General features: G+C 40.0%; 1 protein-coding gene across 6 annotated transcripts in view; it reads right to left on the reverse strand.

Annotated features, from left to right (window-relative positions):
• Positions 1-14,541: 14,541 nt before the first annotated feature.
• Acsl4 (acyl-CoA synthetase long chain family member 4) overlaps positions 14,542-21,829 on the reverse strand; it is an 85,224-nt gene continuing 77,936 nt past the window's right edge. For all 6 annotated transcript variants that reach the window (XM_045140304.1, XM_045140306.1, XM_045140305.1 and 3 more), the window contains one exon: positions 14,542-17,357. In XM_045140304.1, coding sequence (XP_044996239.1) covers positions 17,200-17,357 — 158 coding nt within the window. In that variant the 3' untranslated portion in view covers positions 14,542-17,199. The remainder of the gene's footprint in view (positions 17,358-21,829) is intronic.

Below are 21,829 nucleotides of genomic sequence, written 5' to 3' on the forward strand. Positions count from 1 at the left end.
GCCAGCTCTGGGGCGGGAGCTCAATGGCTGGGGGCGCCCGCCTGCGGGCCTCCTTATCCCTTCACCCCGCGCCTCCTCCCCTTCCCCACCACGCCCCCTCCAGCTCGCCAACGCCTCTTCCCAGACTCCTGCTGTCTGGCCACTTAGGGGAAAGGGGACAGCTGGTAGGGGGAGGAGAAAGGAACAAGGGAGGGGGCGAGCCCAGAGGAGGGACAAAAGAGGCTGGGGCTCAGAGCAAGCAAGGCCCCAGGCAGCAGAAGCTGTAAAGGAGAATTCCTTCCAAGTTCTGGCCACCGGCCCTGCAGGGCAGGCCTTGGCTCTGAGAGAGCAGCAGCTGCCCCCTCCCCCACCAAAGGCAGGGCCTGCCCCCAGACGCCGGAGCAAGACCTCAGATGCCTTCCATCCCAATCCTTGCGTCACGGGTGCAGAGACCCCTTGTTCACATCTTGGGGTCATTATTCCAATAGACAAGGCCTATCTAGTTTCTAGTACTCACAGTTTTTCGCGCACTCGGTCTCCTCCTGGTCTGAGGAAGACATTTTATGCATGATATTCAGGCCAAATTGGGTGACTGGTTGGTTAGGTCCTTCCTTTAGAAGGCCAATGCAGAGTAGGTCCCATATCGTCCAGTCCAACATGGTTGCTGATGCTATACCATACTGCTGGAAATGATTCTGCTTCTGATCCTCACACCTTTTTCAGGGGTCCTCGCAGTGAGTGTGGAGTGCATGATGAGCCCTTGTCTCCTTTGGGAAAGCCTTCTTCCCAGATGTGAAGCCAAGTTATTGCATTAAGAAGAGCATGGATGTCAAAGACTCGTGATTACACTACCTAAGATGTTCCAGTGTCTCCAAAATGCCAGTTTTAGAAAATGTACTCACCACACTTAGGCCAGCAAGCAGCTATGTGACTCTCCAGGGCTTGGTAACATGCTGGTCTAGACCCTGGTGACATCCATGGCAGTCATTTTCCCCCTCAGGGAATATCTTCATTTAGGAAGAAAAAAAAAACACACACACACAAGGTGCTAAGACAAAGGTTAGTTTAGACTATATTAAACTGAATACAGACTGGGCTTTACAAAGGAGAGTTCATTGGTAGAGAGGTAGTAGTAGTCATATCTGGTTTACATAGCCACCAAATGAGAATAATAACAGGGGGAAAAAATCCATGGTTGAGATCCTATGGACACCTCATAACCAAGGTGCCTGTTTAATACCATTTGATTCAGTAGCCAACAGTTAAGTGTCATTAATTTTTAAGAATGAAGGTTTCCTTGTGCCTCTGCCCCAGCCATTCTTCAGTCCACCAGTAAATCCAGGCCTCTAGCCTTCTGTGTATTTAGGTGATATTGGTATTAAATCTTATCCAGGTCCAAATAGAACCAAATTTTGCAACTTCTAATAGAACACAAAGACATGACCCGGACTACTGCCTCAGTGCCTCAGTACCTCAGAAGCGTGAAGCTCAGGGAAGAGTTGTTAAAGTGACTTGCATGATGAATGTCACAAGACACTGCCAAGGTCTTTTTGAAAGGCCGTGACTAGAGATGTGACTGTCCAGCTAAAACACTGCTTTTATCTGTTCAAGGCATGCACATATGCATGCACACCACATATGCATGTAAAATTTAAAAAATGAATAATCACTTAAACTGCTTTTCAAAAGTCTTATGAATTAGTAAGATTACTCTTGTTCTAAGAGGAAACAGGTTCAGACTGGTTAAGTAACAGCACTAGAATTATAAACTTTGATGGTGTTCTTGCTCCTACCGTATTACTATTACCACATAGACAGGGTCCATGAGCTTCTTCCATTTCCCTACCCCTCCCTCCTTCATTCAGTGCTATCTAGCAGACTGTCTTATGTTAAGTTCATCTGCAACCTCCAGGCTAAATTCAGGGGTCTTATCTCAGTTTGACCATAGGACCTGGAGGATGAATTTGAAACCACAACCACCCACTCTCCCACAACTTCCCTAGCCTTGCCACTCTCATGAATTGTATTCTCAAGTTTATCTTATCTCTAATTCATCATGCTCTTTTTTTTCTCTGCTGATGCCTCTTTTTTCCTCCTCCATTAACTGTTGGGATCTCTGAACATTCATCCACCAGCTATTCCCTCTTAATATTCATTTCCCTGGAAAGTGTCTCATTCCATGATTTCAACTACTACCTGACAAGTTTTTAGTGAAATATCTCCAGCTCTGTTACTTTCTGCACAGCATCTCTCAGATCCACTTCTTCCTTTCTGTTTTTATTTAATTGATTTTTTTTTTTAATTTTAGACAGAGTGAGAGAATTGACTCACTAGGGCCTTGGAAGCTGCAATCGACCTCTAGACATTTGTGCCACCTAGTAGGCATGTGCAACCTTGTGCTTGCCTCACCTTTGCATTTGGCTTACATGGGATCTGGAGAGTCAAACATGGGTCCTTAGGTTTCACAGGCAAGCGCCTTAACCACTAAGCCATTTCTCCAGCCCTCCTTTCTGTTTTTGTTGCCACAAGCTTAATCTGTGCTTTCATTACTCAAGTCAAACATGCATACAGTTTCTCTTGGCAAATCTCCCTGCTTTGGCCAGAATAATTCTCCAACATCATGCAATCAATTTGCCCTCATATTCAGAAGCACAAGTTGTTCCTCATGGCCTCTTTAATGGAATTTACTCTTCTTTAGTGGGCTTTCGTCCCTCATCACAACATCTCCTTTGAACTAGAAAAACAGCATATTCCTGGAGGTTGAAGGGGTTCTCCAATACTCTTGATTTTTGCCTTACTAAGGCCCACACCCTTAATGCCAGCACTTATGAGGCTGAAGAATGAGAAACACTCTGAGTTTAAGACCAAACTGGGCTATGGATTAAATACCAACAACCTGTCTCAGCAAAAGATGTTATAAAGTACAAGAAGTTGTGCTTCATATCCCTATTTTCACTTTCTAATTCCTCACTATGTGCTTCTTTTGGCTCTGTCCTAACTCAATCTGCAGCATTTAATGCAGAAATCCCACAAAACACAGAAAATCCCCAAGGAAAATACCTATAATGTGCACGTCTGTTCTCCCACATACACATGATGTAGCCATGTAAGTGTGCTTGCATGCTTTCACCCAATCATTGCTTCATAACCTATCTTTCTCTGGTTTTAAATGAGCCCAGTATAAGATTTCTTTCATTTCCAGATGTTCACTATTAAATGGATGAGTTAGTGAAGCCATACATGTCTACTTTTAATTCTATTGAAAGAAAGAGTTTCCAGAACATAATCACTAATTTACAGTGATATTGAATGTGATATATATAGATAACAACGTGGAAACAAATGAATGGTTATAGAATTTAAACAGTCCCTATCCTCAAGAAAACAAACAAACACTGATTGTGTGTGTGTGTGTGTGTGTGTGTGTGTGTGTGTGTGTGTGTGTGTGTGTCCTGGCTTCCTTTGTATAGCAGAGATTATTGAACCTTCCTTCAAATGCCCGGCCTAGGTAATTCGTGTATGGCCATAATGCCAGCATCTTTTCTTTCCACCGAATGAAATCATGAGTCTATCAGACAAGGTTTGCTTCCTATTCCTCCCATTCTTGCATCCCTTCCATACCTGTTCTATGCCTGTCAAACACTCATCTGTTTATCCATCATATAGGATTTGTCTACTTCCTGAATGGTAATCAAGTGTGCTGAGAAGAAGTAATTTATCATCATATAGCAAGACTTTCAATAACTCTTAGGAAAAGTTCTGGTCCATGTCAAGGTTGTTTTAAAAGTACAATGGAGGTGTTGTGGAATAGGAAAGGTTTTCACTGGTCCTTAAGACTATGACTGCTTCATGGCAACAGTGCAGCTTCATGGAAAGTAGTTGACTTGAAATGAGGTGGTTTTGGCTAGTTGGCAAAGGATGGACACAGATGGCAAGTGCTGTTGGAGTCTAGGGAAAAACCATAGTGGCTATAAAAAAGGAGAAGGGAGGTTTCATGACGTACCGATTATGGATTGAGAATCCTTCCTTCCTACCTTCCTTCCTTAACAATTAGGCTTTACACATTATTTTGTGCAAGGCCCTGTAGTGGGTCCTAAAAGGACACTGGTGAACAGGTCTGTGCCTTTATAACTCTTCCAGCTACTTCTTTGTGAACTGGGAACAAGGAGGGAGTGTCAGAACATGAAGCTGGGTCAACAGTGGACCATGAGTCCAGCCAGAATTGTGGTTAGGAAAGAACTGTGACTCTGGACCCAAGTTCTAATCACTAGAGTCCATGGCCTCATCTGAAAAATAATAAGCATGTAGGTATACTGAACTCACTCGCTGCTATGCTGCCATGCAACCTCCAGGCTTCTTGAAGGACCATCTTGAGGGGTAGGTCTTCCACAAGCCATCCAGCTGGTTCAATCTCACAGGATGAATAGGTGGGATAACTGATGGCTACCCCCATAATGCATGACCCACAATCTGCGTGGGGATGACTGGCATCCCCAATGAGGAGAGTCCCTTAGGAGGGGGCCATGGATAAAGGTAAGGATGGTACTAACATGTGCTGTTAACATAACGAATATGTCCATAACTAATAAAAAATGAATTAGCAGTTTAATTTCTAGATCCATATTTTTTCTCAATTGTTCCATGGTGATATGTGCCACATTGGGGCCATCTAGGATTTCATAAAAGTAATACTTGTGGGTATCAAAGTGTGTTTGTGGTGTCAGGTGCCCACTTTAGAGACTTTGTTTTTAATACTTTTATTTATTAATTTGCAAGGAAATAGATAGAGGAAGGGAGAATGGGAAAGCCAAGGCCACTAGCCACTACAAATGAACTCCATTTTGTGCATCTGACTTTACATGGGTACTGGGGAATCGAACCTGGCTCATTAGGCTTCACAGGCAAGTGCCTTAACTGCTGACACATCTCTTCAGCCCCCCTTAGAGACTTCGTGAGGATTTTAATGTGCTTGTGCTGAGACAATTATAGAATAAAAACACTTCCTTTTTCCCAGAAATCAAATTAATATTTCATCTCTTTGGATTTAAGAGCAGTTCTAGGTTATAAGACCTCCCCTCTCCCTATGGATATTTCTACTGGTTCCCATTGCTCCTTTGAGGAGCATGAAAAACCCCTCTTCTTGGCCAAACTCCCTAAAGTGATATTTATTTTACCTGCTATTTGCTCCCAGCAACCTTCTAAGGCTGGGTAATGATTAATCTTCAGTGTCAACTTAGCTGCATTTATAGTCACCTAAATGACATACCTCTGGATGTGTCTGTGATGACATTTCCGGAGGAGCTCAGCCAAGGTGGAAAGACCTAACCTGAATGGAGCCAGCACTATAGTATGGTATAAGGTCTTGGACTGAATAAAAAATGAAAAAGGAGGAAGCAAGTAGGTCAGAAGTGTCCATCTCTCCTCACTTCCTGACTGTGGATACAATGTGGCCAGCTACTTCACATTCATGCTGCCACAACACAAGCTGTTTTCACTCCCATGACTTCTTCACTGACATGGAATGTACCCCCAAACCATGAGCCCAAATAAACTTTTCCATCCCTCAAGCTGCATTTGGTTAGGATTTGGTCACGTGAATGAGACAGTAGCTGATACAGGCTGTCATTCTTTGGCTCAACATTTTTCTTGTTTTAAAACACATTTTTATTTTTATTTACTTATTATAGAGGGAGAGAGAGAGCGAATTGGTGTGCCAGGGCCTCTAGCCACTGCAAACAAACTTTAGAAGCATGTGCCATCATATGCATTTGGCTTTCTTGGGATCTGATCTGAGGAACCAAACCTGGGCCCTTAGGCTTTGTGGACAAGTGCCTTTACCACTAATCCATCTCTCCAGCCCAGGTTCAACAATTTTCTACAGACTATTTTTCATTATGTTGCCTAGGTTGGTGTGAAGCTCCTGTGCTTAAGCCATCCTTCTACTTCAGCCTCCCAAGGAGCTGTGACTATCACTCAGCACACGCATGGCTCTACTAGACTGTCAAATGGTCTTAGTGTGGTCCTCTGGAGAATGTGCTCTGGCTTGAGGATGCTTTCCAACCATGCTTGCAGAAAAATGACTTCAATACCAGCTGCTCCTCAATGAGGTGAAATCTCATTCTCTTTATCAATCCCAACCAGTGGTGTCCCGTACAGTCCTTGGCAGGAAGGTACCATGTTTGACCTCCCGGCATCCCTTACCTGTTTTGCACAGTGTCTGGACATAAGTGCTTAGGAAATGTTTATCTAGTTGAGCTCTACCTTCATCTAATAAAGCTGGCCAAGCTTCAAAAAGATTCACTCTGTAAGTTGTGAAACTTTTCAGTTATATATTTCCTGAGAAAATTTCTTATGCACAATTTCAAGCATACAACATCATTGAAAGATTTTGCAGTGCATACCTTATTATCACGCAGATACTGCCACTGATATTTTCGTATGATGGCTTTATCCATCCCTTATGCATCCCTCCACTTCTCTTCATTCTTCAGCATGTTCCTCATAACTCAATATTTGCTTATTCTGACTTTTTCCTTTTGTGGAGGTCTATATATACATACATATGGGCTACGTAAATACTAATTGTATTTTTAATTTTTTGAGGCAAGCCTAACAAACTGGTCTTTGTGTGTGAGAGAGAGAGGGAGAGAAAGAGAGAGAGGGAGTAGAGAAAAAGAATTGGTGCACCAGGGCCTCCAGCTGTTGTAATTGAACTCCAAATGTATGCACCACCTCATGTCATGTACATATGCAACCCTGCATGCTTGCATCACCTTATGCATCTGGCTTATGTGGGACCTGGAGAGTGAAACATGGATCCTTAGGCTTTGCAGGCATTAACTACTAAGCCTGTATTTTTTCATTTTAATAAATATTACCTCTACTAAGATAAAGATCATTACACCACTAAGAAAGTTCCTTATTCCCTTCCAATGCAAATGCCTCCCTTCATCCAGGGGCAACTATTGTTTTGATTTTTTTTCCATTGATCATTAGTTTTGAGTGTTATAAAACTTCATAACAAATTCAGTCATATATATAATGCAGATTCTTTTAAATAAACCTTTTTTAGGCCCTACAGCTTCTGAGTTGGTCAGAGTGCGGTCTTGGAGGAGCATGTACTCTGAGTGGGCCCACGATTTACAGCCACCTGGCATCAGCTTCCAGCCCAGACTGTTTCCATCTGTTCTCTCTAGCTGGTGTCTCCAGCTCTGCAGCAGAAGCTTCCATATGGCCACTCACTACATCTGACACAGAGCACATGGGCTCATTAAATGAAAACAAGTTACATGTTCCACAGGAAGTACTTAGTGTTTCATGATGCAAACCAATCTTTTAAAATATATTTTATTTTTATTGTTTATTAGAGAGACAGAGAGAATGGGCACGTCAGGGCCTGTAGCCACTGAAAATGTATTCTAGATGCATGTGCCACCTTGTGCATCTGGCTTATGTGGGCTCTGAGGAATCAAATCTGGATCCTTAGGTTTCATAGGCAAGCACCTTAACCACTAAGCTATCTCTCCAACCATGCAAACCAATTTTGCTGTGCATTTATTTTTATTATTATCAAACATTCTTAAAAGAGGAGAAATATAACAATACTCACTATGCACATATTATTAATAATGGCATTCAGTAAAAATTTTCTTGACTCCTTACTAAATGCCAGATATTATTAAGACTGGGACTAGAGCTGCCAAATAAAGTCTCTGCTCTCCTACTTATATCCTCATGATGACAAATGAGTATATTATAAATGAGGCACTAGTAAGTGCTATGAAGAGCAATAAGACAGGTAATGGGCTAATGAAATGGTATGTTATGTTTTATATAATAATCATAAAACACATTTTATTAACTGATACTAATTTTACAGACTGATAGGATGTAGTGTGGCATATTCATACATGCATACAGTGCAAATTGATCACACATATTCCCCCTCAATCTTCCACTACCCTTCTCAGTCTTCAGTCATCACTCTTCTATTTTGAGGTTTCTATGTGACAAATCACAAGCAATGCTTGTCTTTGTGTCTGTCTTATTTTGCCTTAACATGTTGTTCTCTAGATCCATCCATTTTGCTAAAATAGCATGGTTGAATTCATTCTTTTTTTTTTTTTTTTTTTGAGGTAAGGTTTAACTCTAGCCCAGGCTGACCTAGAACTCACTATGTAGTCTAAGCTGGCCTTGGACTCACCGCAATCCACAAATGTGTAAATAAAACATTTTAAAAAAAAAGGAAATTCAGGGCCTGGAGAGATGGCTTAGCAGTTAAGGTACTCGCCTGCACAGCCAAAGGACCCAGGTTTGATTCTCCAGGATTCAAGTATAGCAGATTTACAAGTTGCTCATGTGTCTGCAGTTTGTGTGCAGTGGTGCAGTGGCGAGAGACCCTGTTGTGCCCATTCTTTCGCTCTCTCTCTTTCTCTCTCAGATAAATAAATAAATTTTAAAAGTAATTCTGAGATGTAGAAACTGTGTGGGTGAGTTTTATGAGCAGATGTCAAGCTGTTGTTCAAAGTGGTTGTCTTCTTATGCTCCCAGGAATAATGTATGAGGATTCCAACTGTATGTGATCACTTCCACAGCTCCTGCTCCTGTTACATCCTAACCTTGTCTTGTACCCATGAAACATATTTGCCCTTATAAAATGATGAAACCTGTTTTGCTTTATTTTACAATTGCCCCCAATTTTGTGACCAAATGTACAACCAAACCTGACATGAAGTTTCTAAAATGTGAGTTCTATACCTGTACTATAACCACTTTTCTTGAAAGAGTGCTATCACTGTGTTAAGCGCTTTTCTTCTCTCTCTCTCTCGCCCCCCCCTCTCTCTTTTGGTTATTCAAGGTAGGATCTCACTCTAGTCCAGGCTGCCCTGGAACTCACTATATACTCTCAGGGTGGTCTCAAACTCAAGGAGATCCTCTGCTTCCCAAGTGCTGGGATTAAAGGCATGTACCACCATGCCTGGCTACTGTGTTAAGCACTTTCTGTGAACTATCTCAGTCCCTCACAGCAACTCTATGAGGTAGGTTCAGTATCACTCCCATTATATTGATGAGGAAACTGAAGCCTACAGATGTTAAGTGTCTGGCCCAAAGTCACACAGGGCAAAACTTTAACTAGAGTCCATGATTTTTGTTACTGTGGCTTTATAATTCTGCTATCCCATGTATGTTGTATAGAAGGTGGCAGGAAGAATATTTCAAAGTAATAAGAGTTATCCAGCTTTCTTAGTTAGCATATGACAGACAAAACCAAAGTCCCTAGGGAAGAGACTGCCCAAAATCCTCCTTTAGTCAATAGCAGAGCTATCAAGATCCAACAGCCTGTGTCCTGGACAGAAAAGTTGTCTAGGCCACTGCCCTGCTTCCTGCAAAATTTCAAGCAATTTTCTATTTCATTTCTAGCCTTTTAACAATGCCTACAATCTACAGAGTACTTGGTGATCTTTGAAAGAAATGCCTGACTAAATAAAAGGGCAAAGTAAGGTTAACCTTCCCTTTGGGGCCAAGAACTGGGCTATAAATGAAATTGGCAAATTTGTGCCAATTCCTGCCTGAACATTATCTTGAAAGTGTCTCTCCTAGCCATTAAATCTTCCCTGGACAAGGAAAGAAAGCAATGTGGCTACTTGGAGCATTTGGTGGGAAAGGAGTGGGAAGGGCAGGCAAGCAAACAAGGCGGGAGGGGGACGACGACTTTCTTTTGGACTCTCACAGCGCCATCTGGTGGACATCTAGGCTTGGCGCCACCCTAATATTTAGCTATTAAGTCCTTTTAGGTTCTGGGGATCCAGAAAAAACTTGAGGGCATGATTCCTTGGTGGAGCTAACATTCTTGAGCAGGACAAGGAATAGACAGAGCCAGCAAGGATATTACAGCAGAGTGTGTTCAATGTGGTGTTAGAGATCAACAGCAAAGAATAATCCTTTAAGAAACAGCCTTGACGCTTTGGAAAACCTGTGCTTGAGTTCCACTTTAGCCACCTACCTAACCGCTGTGTTACATGGGGTAAAGTTACTTCATGTCTCTGTATTCTAGTTCCAGCTGCAAAACAGAGATGTCAAGAACAATCGTCTTTACCATAGGATATTGTGGCAAGGACTGAATAAAGAAAGGCTTACAAGGCACTTAGCACAGTTCTTGGAATGTATTAAAAGCTCAGCTGTGGTTATTTCATTCTTAACTGTACCCTTATGATGTTATGGAACCAGAGGAGACGCATTGAAACCGACCACATAAAGTTCAGGGCACAGTTCCTTGAAGATATCACACCTGGGCTGAGTTTTGGGCAAGAAATAGCCAATCAGACTTTTGTCCAGGTAGAAAGCAATACCGGTCATATTAGTGGGGTGGGGGTGGAGGGAGCAGGGCTCCCCTCACCTCACATCTACATCAGTAGGGATGACCTCCTTCGGGATACTAGGGGTCCCCATGAGGGCTTATGAGTTGGAAAATAATATTGGAACATTTAATAATTACTAAAATCAGGTCCCAAACCATGAAAGAAATTGTTCCCAGGTTGGGTACACAGGCTCTGACTTGAAATTTAATGCTAAGAGAAAAATGAAGACCAGTTGTGTCAGCTACCATCTGTTTGAAATGTGACTTTATTCTTGGGCAGTAATGCTTCAGTGGCTCATTGCTCATTCCACAATATGTTAAACACGCGTGATTGGCCTGTTAATTCGCCACTGTCTCATACGTGAACAATGCTGAGTGCCTCAGTTGCTCACACCATGAGCAGATCTGAGTTCATTTGTTCGTTCATCTCCCCTACAAACCTTAACATTCCAGGTTACCCAAATTTTTCATCCTTCAAGGTCTAGACTTCTTCATGCCTTGTGTGGCAGGCACTGGAGATATAACAGCATATAAGAGTGGCACAGTGTCTAACATCAGAGGCCCAATAACAGTCTGCCTAGGGCCTCAGGAGAGCAAATGAGTCAGACCATGTGTTCTCACCCTGTCCAACAAGAGAGGTGTTTCTGCAACGTAATTGTTCAGTACAGTTTGTAGATACTGATTGATCAATTTCCCGGGATAAATGATGTGCTGGTTTAGGTGTCCCCCACAAACATATAGGTTCTGAATGCTAGGTCCCCAGCTGGCGGCAATTTGGAGATTGAAGCCTCCTAGTGGAAGTGTATTGTTGAGGTCAGGCTTATGGGTGTTATAGCCAGCTTCCCCTCGCCAGTGTTTGGTAACTCTTCTGCTGTTGTTCACCCCATGTTGGCCAGGAGGTGGTGGCCAGCCTCTGTTCACACGACGTTTTCCCCTGCTATCATGGAGCTTCCCCCTCAAGTCTGCAAGGCAAAGTAAACTCGTAATTTCGTTCCACAAGCTGCTTTTGGCCAGGTGATTTCTACCTTCAAGGAGAAGCTGATTGCAACAGATGAGAATGCAACCTACCAGTGAGTTGAGGCCACCCTAAAGGCAGACAGCATCAGTATCTGGCACATATGGAATCTCTTGGAGATCTTTGTGTGCAACCTCAAGCCATAGACCCTAAAATTCTTGTTGCACGCTGTCCACCTACTCTTTAAAGCCTGTTGGGGATTAATGCATACTACTTGTCAGAAGTGAGTGAAAAGCACTCTTGTCCTTCTGCATTAGGCTCCTGAGGCTTTTAAGGAAATATTCACAGCCAACTGGTCCATATAAAGATCTCACTTTTCCACATTCCTATAGCTGTAGAGTCTTCAGTTCTTGGTTCAGTGTCTACTTCACTTTCATGGTCTGTTACCAGGTGCTGAAAACATGAGACTTTTGGTCTCCTCATTGCATCAGGCAGAACAAGTACTCAGAAGCACTTCTTATGTCTCATGTTATTGTGTTTTTGCATATGTATATGTGTGGTGTGCATGTGTTCATATGTGTATGTGTGCAGGTGCATGTGTATCATGTGTGTAGGTCGATGTGAGGTATTTCCATTGCTATTCACCATACTTATTAAGAGGTCTTACTGAACTCAGCGCTCACCAATTGAGCTGCCCAGTGATTCCCCATCTCTCTACCTTCTAAGTGCTGGGACTATAGGTGAACACCATCATGCTCAGCATCTACGTGGGTGCTGGTGATCCAAACTCAGGTCTTTGTACTTGCATGGTTAAGCCATCTCAACAGCCTTACCTCAAATTGAACATATAAACAGATTTAATAGGATTGGAACTGAGTAAGGGCCTTAAAACAAACAAAAAAAAAATTAGCTTTGCTATCTAGGGAAAGGTCATGGTCCAACCTCATGAAAATCTTTTAGCAGGGCATGATGGTACATACCTGTAATCCCAGCATGTGGGAGGCTGAATCAGGAGAGCAGGCTTGAGGTCAATCTGGGCTACAATAGTGAGATCCTGCATTTCACTATTGTAAAAAAAGGACAAGAGATGGGGATGACATATCTATACTGGGAAGATAAGATGTGTGCCTGCTTGTAATGAGGTCAGTAGCAACAAAATCAAGAGAGTACTAGTAGAAGCATGTTACTTAGATGCACCATAGTAAATATGAAAACAATCAACTATGAGTTGGAAGTGGTTGCCGCTGAGAGGAAATAAGGAAAGAGAGGGAAGGAGACAGCTGTCACTCTTCCACTGTGTAGAACAATTGACTTTAAACCAAAGCTTTGCAAACTGTGGCTCATAGTTTCTTTAATGTTGTGCAGTCCAATATCGACATAAAATTACAAACTGAACTCGGTCACACAAAGCACATTGCAAATATTCAACTCATTTGGCAGTTCTTTAATGGACATGAATACAGAACATTTTTTTTTCACATCACAACACTATTTTACAAGGCTATGAATTTTGTGGATGCACTTAAGTGAAATAAAATACTGGTGTGCATCTCATTTTAGTACTATCTTCTAAAATACTATTCTATATATGTTGTATAGCACTGTGGATTACATTGGAAAAGTTTGAAACACTGCTTTAAAATTATGTGTGGGGGCTAGAGATGTGATGTGGTTAGTGGTTAAGGCATTTGTTTGCCTACAAAGCCTAAGGACCCAGGTTCAATTCCTCAGTACCCATATAAGCCAGATGCACAAGGTGGTGCATGCATTTGGAGTTCATTTGCAGTGGCTTGAGGCTGTGGTGCATCTATTGCCTCTCTCTGAAATAAATAAAATATTTAAAAATTATGTGTGCATACCCTTGATTAAAAGTAAAAAATGGGGGAGGGCTGGGAAGATGGTTCAGCAGTTAAAGCTGCTTGCTTACAAAGACTGCTGATCCAGGTTCAATTCCCAAGCTGTCCACGTTAAGCCAGATGCAATATATGTCTTCTTGTGATAGCATCATCCATAGAGTCATATCTTTATGGGAAACTTGGAACTGAGTGTACCACCTCAATAAAATAAACAAAACAGATCAAGACAGTAATATCACAGTATACAAGCTAGGCATGATGAAACTTATGGACCACTACATTCCCTATTTCTTGTGTCATTTATCTTTATTTACAAAGGGAATCTGTTTGGAAATCCAGTCTGATTTTTAAACAGGAAAAGGCCTATAAGGATAAAAGGCTGTTTGCCTATGGTCCAAACCTCCATCCACAAAATCTGTAGGGATAGGGAAGTCCTTAAGACCCTTGGTATGCTAATAAAAAGTTTAAATACCTGACTAGTTAATATTGTTTGGCTATAATATTATAATAGCTAATATAAGCTATTGCTCTTAACACTTTACACTTTACCTCAATTTAATATAGGATAGATCTTATTATCAATCAATTCAATTCTTCCAGATGGATAATTGCAGCTCTGGGATGTTAAATGACCAAAGTCATAGAACTAGTGAATGAGAAGGGCAGAAAAGAGTATACTAAAAGAGCTCTTAACACCATTTTATATGTATATGTCCATAATTCAAAACTTTCTACCTAAAATTATCTCTTACTAGAACCTATCAAAAATCCATACAACACATTTATGATTTGTCCCACAACTTCAGTGTAACAAATGGTTATATTCTATGAACTTTATTAAAGTAATAGTTTTAGGTTAAAATAATCCAAACTAATGGGTAGATTTGATGTAAGGTAGGTTAACCATTTAATTTAATGCTATAAACTATATTAAAAGTTGTACTTAAGACCTGATGGAGGAATGTTCAGCACTGAAATATCTCTATCACACCTTCCAAGGCTCAGGGTCCACTGCAGAAGAGGTGGCAGAAAGTATGTAAGAGCAGAAGGAAGGGCAGGACTGCTTACAATGCAATCAACCAGACAGAAATTGGCCTTGATATCCATCCATGACCTTGCAGTGCCTAGCATTATCTTCACAGGACCCTCATAGTAGGAGGAAAAGATGATGACATCAAAACAAAAGAGGGACTAATGAAGAGAGGGAGGGAATATGATGGAATATAGATTTGTGAAGGGGAAAGTGGGGAGGAGAGGGAATTATCATGGTTTATTGTCTGTATGTATGGAAGCTATCAATTAAAAGGAAAATATGTAAAAAATGTTGTACTTAAAAGTTTGGTTAATATTTAAATGTATAGATTTAATATAAGCACACAAGAAAGTACAAATTGTCTGGATAACATGGGTGGATTTCTTTAATAAGATTCAAGTGCAAACTTAAAAACAAGAACAAAGCTTTTCAAGAATAAACACAAAATCTAAACAACAATCCTGCAATCGTGCATTTTAATAGAAAGTACAAATATGAATACATAATTTGCAACTACATTCAAGAATTAAAATGTCTGTCTCCAAATCCAAATTACCACACGATCTTTAACCTGTTGTCATCTTGTTGCCTTAGAAACATTGGTCATAAGAAACCAGGAAAATAAAGGCAAGGATTACTAATCAATCTACATGATGAAAGAAATAGTACTCTTCCCCACTTCTGACTTTTTGTATCATTCACCTGTATTTTAGTTCTGAAAAGCCATACAATCATATCTCCATTCATGAAAAAATGAGAATGAGTACAAATGCCAGGAAAGCAAGACATTTTCATGTAATCAAAGCAAAGTGTTCAACTTAGAAATATACATACTTAGAGAAAATATTAAGTACAACTTTATTTGATGGATGGCTGACATGTAATACTAACTGTGAATGATTTAAACAGGTATAAAAATGTGAGATCATCTTTAGGCTCAAGTAGTTATGTTACTATGAATATGGAAAGATTTCTTCTTACATAAAATGTATATTTTAGGATGAAAAAAATCAGAAGGCAGTGGCATCTCCCTGGTCCCTTAATAATATTTGGATTTTTTTTACAAAGAATTAGCAGCACCCAACCTTTAAGTGTTAATTATGTGTTTCTAAAGGACCTATTCAACTGACTAGTTGGCAGTGTTCCAGCTTTGAGGAGATGTGGTTGGTGGGGTGCAAGTATCTGAAAGAAGATAGTATGCATGCACATTTAAAAATCACCATTCCAAATGAGGATCACATGTTGGAAAAGTCTAAGAAAATGACCCTTATAGGATAAACAGTGGGCTGGGAGAAGTAGAAGCTAAATAATAGTCTGCTTGATAATAATTACTTTTCACTCACAATGGCAAGTTAAGAGAATGAGAATACTCATATGTAACTTCAGGGAAAACTTGCCGAGAACTTTATATTGAACACTGAACAGAAACTTTTGCAAAAACCTTCACTCTCACTTATAAGAACCAGATGATTTTTCCCTTATTACCACCATATACATAACATTTAAATAGTTTCTTTATAAATATTTTAGAGCACAAAGAATTCATTTTGTTATAGTGGTGGCCCACATCTGTACAATGCAATGTAAGCAACATATATATATATATGTATATATAAAATGATTATGAAAAAGTGCAAAGAATAACAGTATTAAGATTTTTTACAGTAACTATGGTTCAAGTGTGAATATCTATCAAGAATATATAATTCCAGACTTTAAGTGAAGATTTTAAAAGAAACCCACACACCATGTTGTTACTGCACAAAACAGTCCCCTTCTCAAGTAACTCTGCCCTTCTCCCAAATCTATTATTTCCAGTTTCTAAACTTTTCACAAACAGGAAAAAGTGGTAAAAATGTTTCTTCCCTTTAACTTCCCAAAACTCATCCAAGATAATTAATCACCTGTAGGTTTGAACAAGATTTTAAGGAAGTCATTCATCATAACCCGCTTTGCTAAAATTAAAGCAAAATGAAAGGCTTTCTGAAATGCAAACTACTGATTACAAGTCAAACCAGCAACAGCAAACAGACCATAAATTAAAATGGCGATTTCAGAGGAGTACATTTTAAAATCAACCTTTGATATGAAAGGTAAATTCAGAGTGAAAATTGCTTTCCCAGGCCCATTGTTATAAAAGGGTCCTGATCCCAAATATTTATGCGTGTCAGCTTTTCTCACAGATAAAATGCTCACTATGAAATTTTGACTATTTTTTTCTCTCTCTTGGTTTCTGTGTTTTACTTGAACAAATGCAGAAAGGTCATTTTTAGCATTTTTAAAAAATGTACTTTCCTCTTGAATAATTCAGATAATTACAGTTATTGATTTTTGATGTCAAAGATTCAAGAGAGCAATTCAATTTCCTTTCACATATACTACTACATATTTTTGGTATGTAAATGTTTTATTCTTGCTTCAGGCACTGTAATTGCTCACAATTTTATAATGATTCTATGTCTAACCTATACAATTATGATCTTAAAATAATTCCTTCTAAGATACTGACTTCATACATTATTTTACAATGAAATTTTCCCTTCAAAACAAATGGTCAGAAGAGAATTCTCAAGCCCTGTAGCACTTTTGCTTTGAGTAGTGTTGATACATATTTTTGTCATGCTCACTATGGAAACTTCTGAGCTAGGAAGACAACAGACACTGAAAGCTGCAAATTTCATCAAACTACATTCTACTCCAACTCCAATTCATTTTGTTCACATTAAATATTTTCTTTATGAAAACAAGTGTATCTTAGGCTAATTTTTTAAAAAAGAATTTCTGCCCTAAAATTAAAAACACAGCTAAAGGGAAATAGCTTTTCAATTTCATCTTCACTAGAACTATGCAAAAACTAGGTTAAAGGAGACTCAACCACTATTTTAATCAGTTTTGGTTTTTTAAACATTTTTAGAATGATGTATCATACATTCTAACAGACAGCTCAACAAAGGCTTAAATTCAAGAACTGAAACCACTAGGCCACCTCCTGTGTGACTGTAAATAAGAAAGCAACATTTTATTTGCCCCCATACATCCGCTCAATGTCCTTGAGATAATGGTTCTTCAATTCCTTCCTTTTCAGTTTGAAAGCATCAGTTACCAAACCAGTTTCAGGGGTCCATGGTTCTGGGCTTAATCGAACTTTGATTGGAATTTCAAAGCGCTCCAAGTTCACTGAAATAAGAAAGGAAGAGATGGGTCAGAGAGACAATGAAAAAGAGAAGAGGAAATGAGAGGAGGGAAGAGAGGAGACAGGTAGAGAAAAGCAATTAATAAAGGAGATAATGTAGAATTTATCTAGATAATGCAGGTGATGAGACCAACTTACTTAGGTGAATGCCAGATGGTACAATTTAATTTTCTATTTATCAAGATATAAAGAAGTTGTTTCAGTCACAGAAACAAACACCATACCTTCCTCTTGAGAGGTTTTATACTGTTGTTCCTTACTATAGGTGTATGGGTTTCTTACCTTGTCATGTAAATGCCACCTGCTCTGGGAGGATTTTCCTGACTAGTGGTAACAAAAGGGAAGACATTATAAAGTATCAACTACAGGTGGCAGCAAGTCACTTTGAAAACCATTGGTAGGTGTCCACACAAACCTAAATTACTTTGCAGTCCTATGATAAGACTTGCATCACCCTCATATGTAAACATGAAGAGACCTAACAGAAAAGTTGTCTAATTTTAGACAGATTTCTGACCACAATCCAGACTATCTTAGAGTATCTCCATACATTTGAAACAAAAAGACTAATAAGATACATCATTTGTGAATACTTTTTAAAATAATTTATACATTTAACTCATCAATAAGTACCCAAATCATATATTTCCCAATCATATGCCATACTCTAAGTACAGTAATGCTATGGGACCTAGTGGGTCCTAGAATCTTTATTCTACTTTCCTTTCTTTTTCCTTCTTTCTGTTTTTCTTTTCCTTTTTTTTTTTTTAAAAAAAAATTGACCTGGAACTCATTCTGGAGTCCCAGGCAGGCCTTGAACGCACAGTAATCCTTCTGCTTCTGCCTCCTGAGTGTAGGAATTAAAGGCTTATGTCACCTGGCTTTATTCAGTTTTCTACCTGATTGCAATGTAGCTTGATTTTCCCAGTTAACATTACACAGTTAAATACACAATGATAAGTATTCAAGTAACATTCTTTCATCAGCATTCAGAGAATGACAAGAATGTCAGCAGTGCACCTCCAATGGGTACCTTATTGGCTGAGATAATTTTTGAAATACTACTGTAACAGAGAAATTGGGGTTCTGTGGTGCTTCCTGGAATCCCAAGCCCTCAGTTCATATCTGCAAATTAACCAAAGAACTTGAAATTTCAGATTGAAGAGAATGATATTTTAAAATGCCATATTTTATTTAGATGTTACAAAGGAGTGTAGAAAGGGGAAGGCTGAGAGGTAAGGGGACATAAAGTGGGGAGAAGAGAAGTACACCAAGTAGAGCCCAAAAGCCCATGTGGGCCACATGCAGCTCAGGAGTCCATGTGACCAGATGGATCTGGGTAAAAAACATGGAAAGAAAATAGAAAAGCAGCCCCAGGAGATAAAGAACCCATGCTGAGAGTAAGGGCTAGGGGACCCTCCCACCTGGGCTGAGCCAGTCCAGGCCCAGTGGAGGGAAAAAACTCATCCACAGCTGGAAGTTCCCACGTGGTCAAAGAGCAAAAGACTGTCCTCCCCTTGCAAAGGTATTAATATAATAACCTTGGGGTGGTGGGCTATCTTTTGGCCCAGGGGCTGTCTCAGGAAGAGGTTAGCTTAACTTGACCAACCACAATCTTTAAATCCTACGAAAAAGGGCTGGAGGCATGGCTTAGCAGTTAAGGCGTTTGCCTGCAAAGCCAATGGACCCAGGTTCCATTCCCCAGGACCCACATTAGCCAGATGCACAAGGGGGTGCACACATCTGGAGTTCATTTACAGTGGCTTGAGGCCCTTGCACACCCATTCTCTCTGTCAAATAAATACATAATAAATAATAGTTTAAATCCTATGAAAGACCTCCCTCCCAGGAGGGGTCCTGACTGTGAAAAAAAAAAGTTCTTTGGAACTAGGCAAGAGATAAGAAACTTTCCTGTCCTTTTTACCTTCAGGGGTCCAGTCACCCTAACTCTACCCCCTTCACTATATTTAAAGAAAACAGATCAGGATTTGTATCAAAGAAAGTTTTATGAATCTGGTGACATTAACATAAAAGTGTATTAAATCAATAATCCTATAAATAAGATTATCTAGAAAAAAGCATTACACTACAGTAAATAACTATTCTTTCAAACGGATTGTTTTAATAGACCATTGGTATATTTCAATCTTTTTAATGCCCATAGTTGAAACGTTCTTGAGGGAGGGCTGGAGGGATGGCTTAGTGGTTATGGCATTTGCCTGCAAAGCCGAGGGACCCTGGTTCAACTCCCCAGGACCCACATTAGCCAGATGAACAAGGAGGCACATGTGTCTGGAGTTTGTTTGCAGTAGCTGGAGGCCCTGGCTCACCCATTCTCATTTTCTCTCTCTCCCAAATAAATAAATAAATAAATAAAAATAAAATATTTTGGGCTGGAGAGATGGTTTAGTGGTTAAGCGCTTGCTTGTGAAGCCTAAGGACCCTGGTTCAAGGCTCGGTTCCCCAGTTCCCACGTTAGCCAGATGCACAAGGGGGTGCACGCATCTGGAGTTGGTTTGCAGTGGCTGGAAGCCCTGGAGAGCCCATTCTCTCTCTCTCTCTACCTGCCTCTTTCTCTCTGTCTGTTGCTCTCAAATAAATAAATAAAAATGAACAAAAATATTAAAAAATAAAATATTTTTTTTTAAGTTCTTGAGGGAAAATAAAGTTGAGGTTGACAAACTATTGCTACATATTATATTTTAAAACCCAAAAGAAATCAATGTTAGTTTAAAAAATAGAAGGCTGTAAAGAGAGCTCAGTTGTTAAAGGTGCTTGCCTGCAAAGCCTGAGTTCACTCCCCAGTACCCATATAAAACCAAATGTACAAAGAGGAGCATGCATTTAGAGTTTTTTGCAGTGGGAGGAGGCCCTGGTCTGTGTGTTTCCCACCCCATTCTCTCTCTCTTTCTTTGCATGTGTGTCTCCTTGCCAATAAATAAAAATATTTAAAAGTAAGTAAATAGAAATATAGTAGGTCTATTAGGGAAACAAGCACATTCATGCATTTCTTTTTTTTTAATATTTTTTGTTCATTTTTTATTTATTTATTTGAGAGCGACAGACACAGAGAGAAAGACAGATCGAGGGAGAGAGAGAGAATGGGCGCGCCAGGGCTTCCAGCCTCTGCAAACGAACTCCAGACGCGTGCGCCCCCTTGTGCATCTGGCTAACGTGGGACCTGGGGAACCGAGCCTCGAACCGGGGTCCTTAGGCTTCACAGGCGAGTGCTTAACTGCTAAGCCATCTCTCCAGCCCTCATGCATTTCTTATAGGAATATCAGCTACTACATTTTCTCTACCCACCCCCATGTGAAGTAGGGAGCAGTTGATATTGAGGAAAAAAGCCTTTGTAATATACTTTCCTTTTGACTCAGAGATTTCAGTTTTGTAATTCACAGTGAGAAAACAGACACACACACACACACACACACACACACAAATTGTGCATAAAAGGTCTGTTATATTTGCTAAAAGTGGGGGTATGGTACTCACCCAAAAAACCCAACAGATTAAATGGATATTGAAATAACCTTTAGCAATTAAAAATTACAATGTATTTCTGCAGTTACTGATTTAGAAAAACAGAGATGATGTAGACAGGTGAAGTGGCAAACTTACCAACCAGAGATAACTAAAATCAAGAGGACATTTACTTTCTTCTTTATACGTTTCTATAATAGCCATTTTTTAATTATAGCTGACTTATAATTAGGAAATGATTAGATTCATCATTAAAAGAAAAATAATCTTTCAATAGTTTCCAATTAAACATGAAGATGTTGGGCATAGTGGTGCACACCTTTAATACCAGCACTTGGGAGGCTGAGGTGGGAAGACTGCCATGAGTCTGAGTCCAGCCGTGGACTAGAATTCCAGGTCAGCCTGGACTAGAGAGAGACACTACCTCGCGCAAAAAAAAAAAAAAAAAAAAAGAAAAAAGAAAAGAAAAGAAAAGAAAAAGAAAATAACATGAGTAGTACATGGTTTCTCTGCTTTCCATACAAAATTAGTAGCTTAAAATCATTTCTTCCTCAGGATACAGAGGCAGAAGGCTAGTGTGGTCCACAGAGCAAGTTATTGGGAAGCCAGGAATATGCAGCAAGACTCTGTAATAATCTGCATCACCATCTTCATAAATTTCTTAAAGAAGGCATTATCCACAATGAAGGTATTATCCACAATGATACAAGAGGAAGGGGCACTGGAAGGGAGAACTCATCAGAGGTTTATAGGCAACAAAGCGAAAGGGGGCTGCAGAGATAGTGCGGTGGTTGAGGGCACTTGCTTGCAAGGCCTGACAGCTAGGGTTTGATTCACCAGTGGCCACGTAGAGCCAGGGGACCAGGGTGGCACATGCATCTGGAGTTTATTTGCAGTGGCTAAAGGCCTTGGTGTGCCCATTTTTCCTCCCTCCCCCCTGCTTACAAATCAATAATACATAAAAGACTTATTT

This window comes from Jaculus jaculus, chromosome X (assembly GCF_020740685.1).
Source record: "Jaculus jaculus isolate mJacJac1 chromosome X, mJacJac1.mat.Y.cur, whole genome shotgun sequence".
Classification (NCBI taxonomy): Eukaryota; Metazoa; Chordata; class Mammalia; order Rodentia; family Dipodidae; genus Jaculus; species Jaculus jaculus.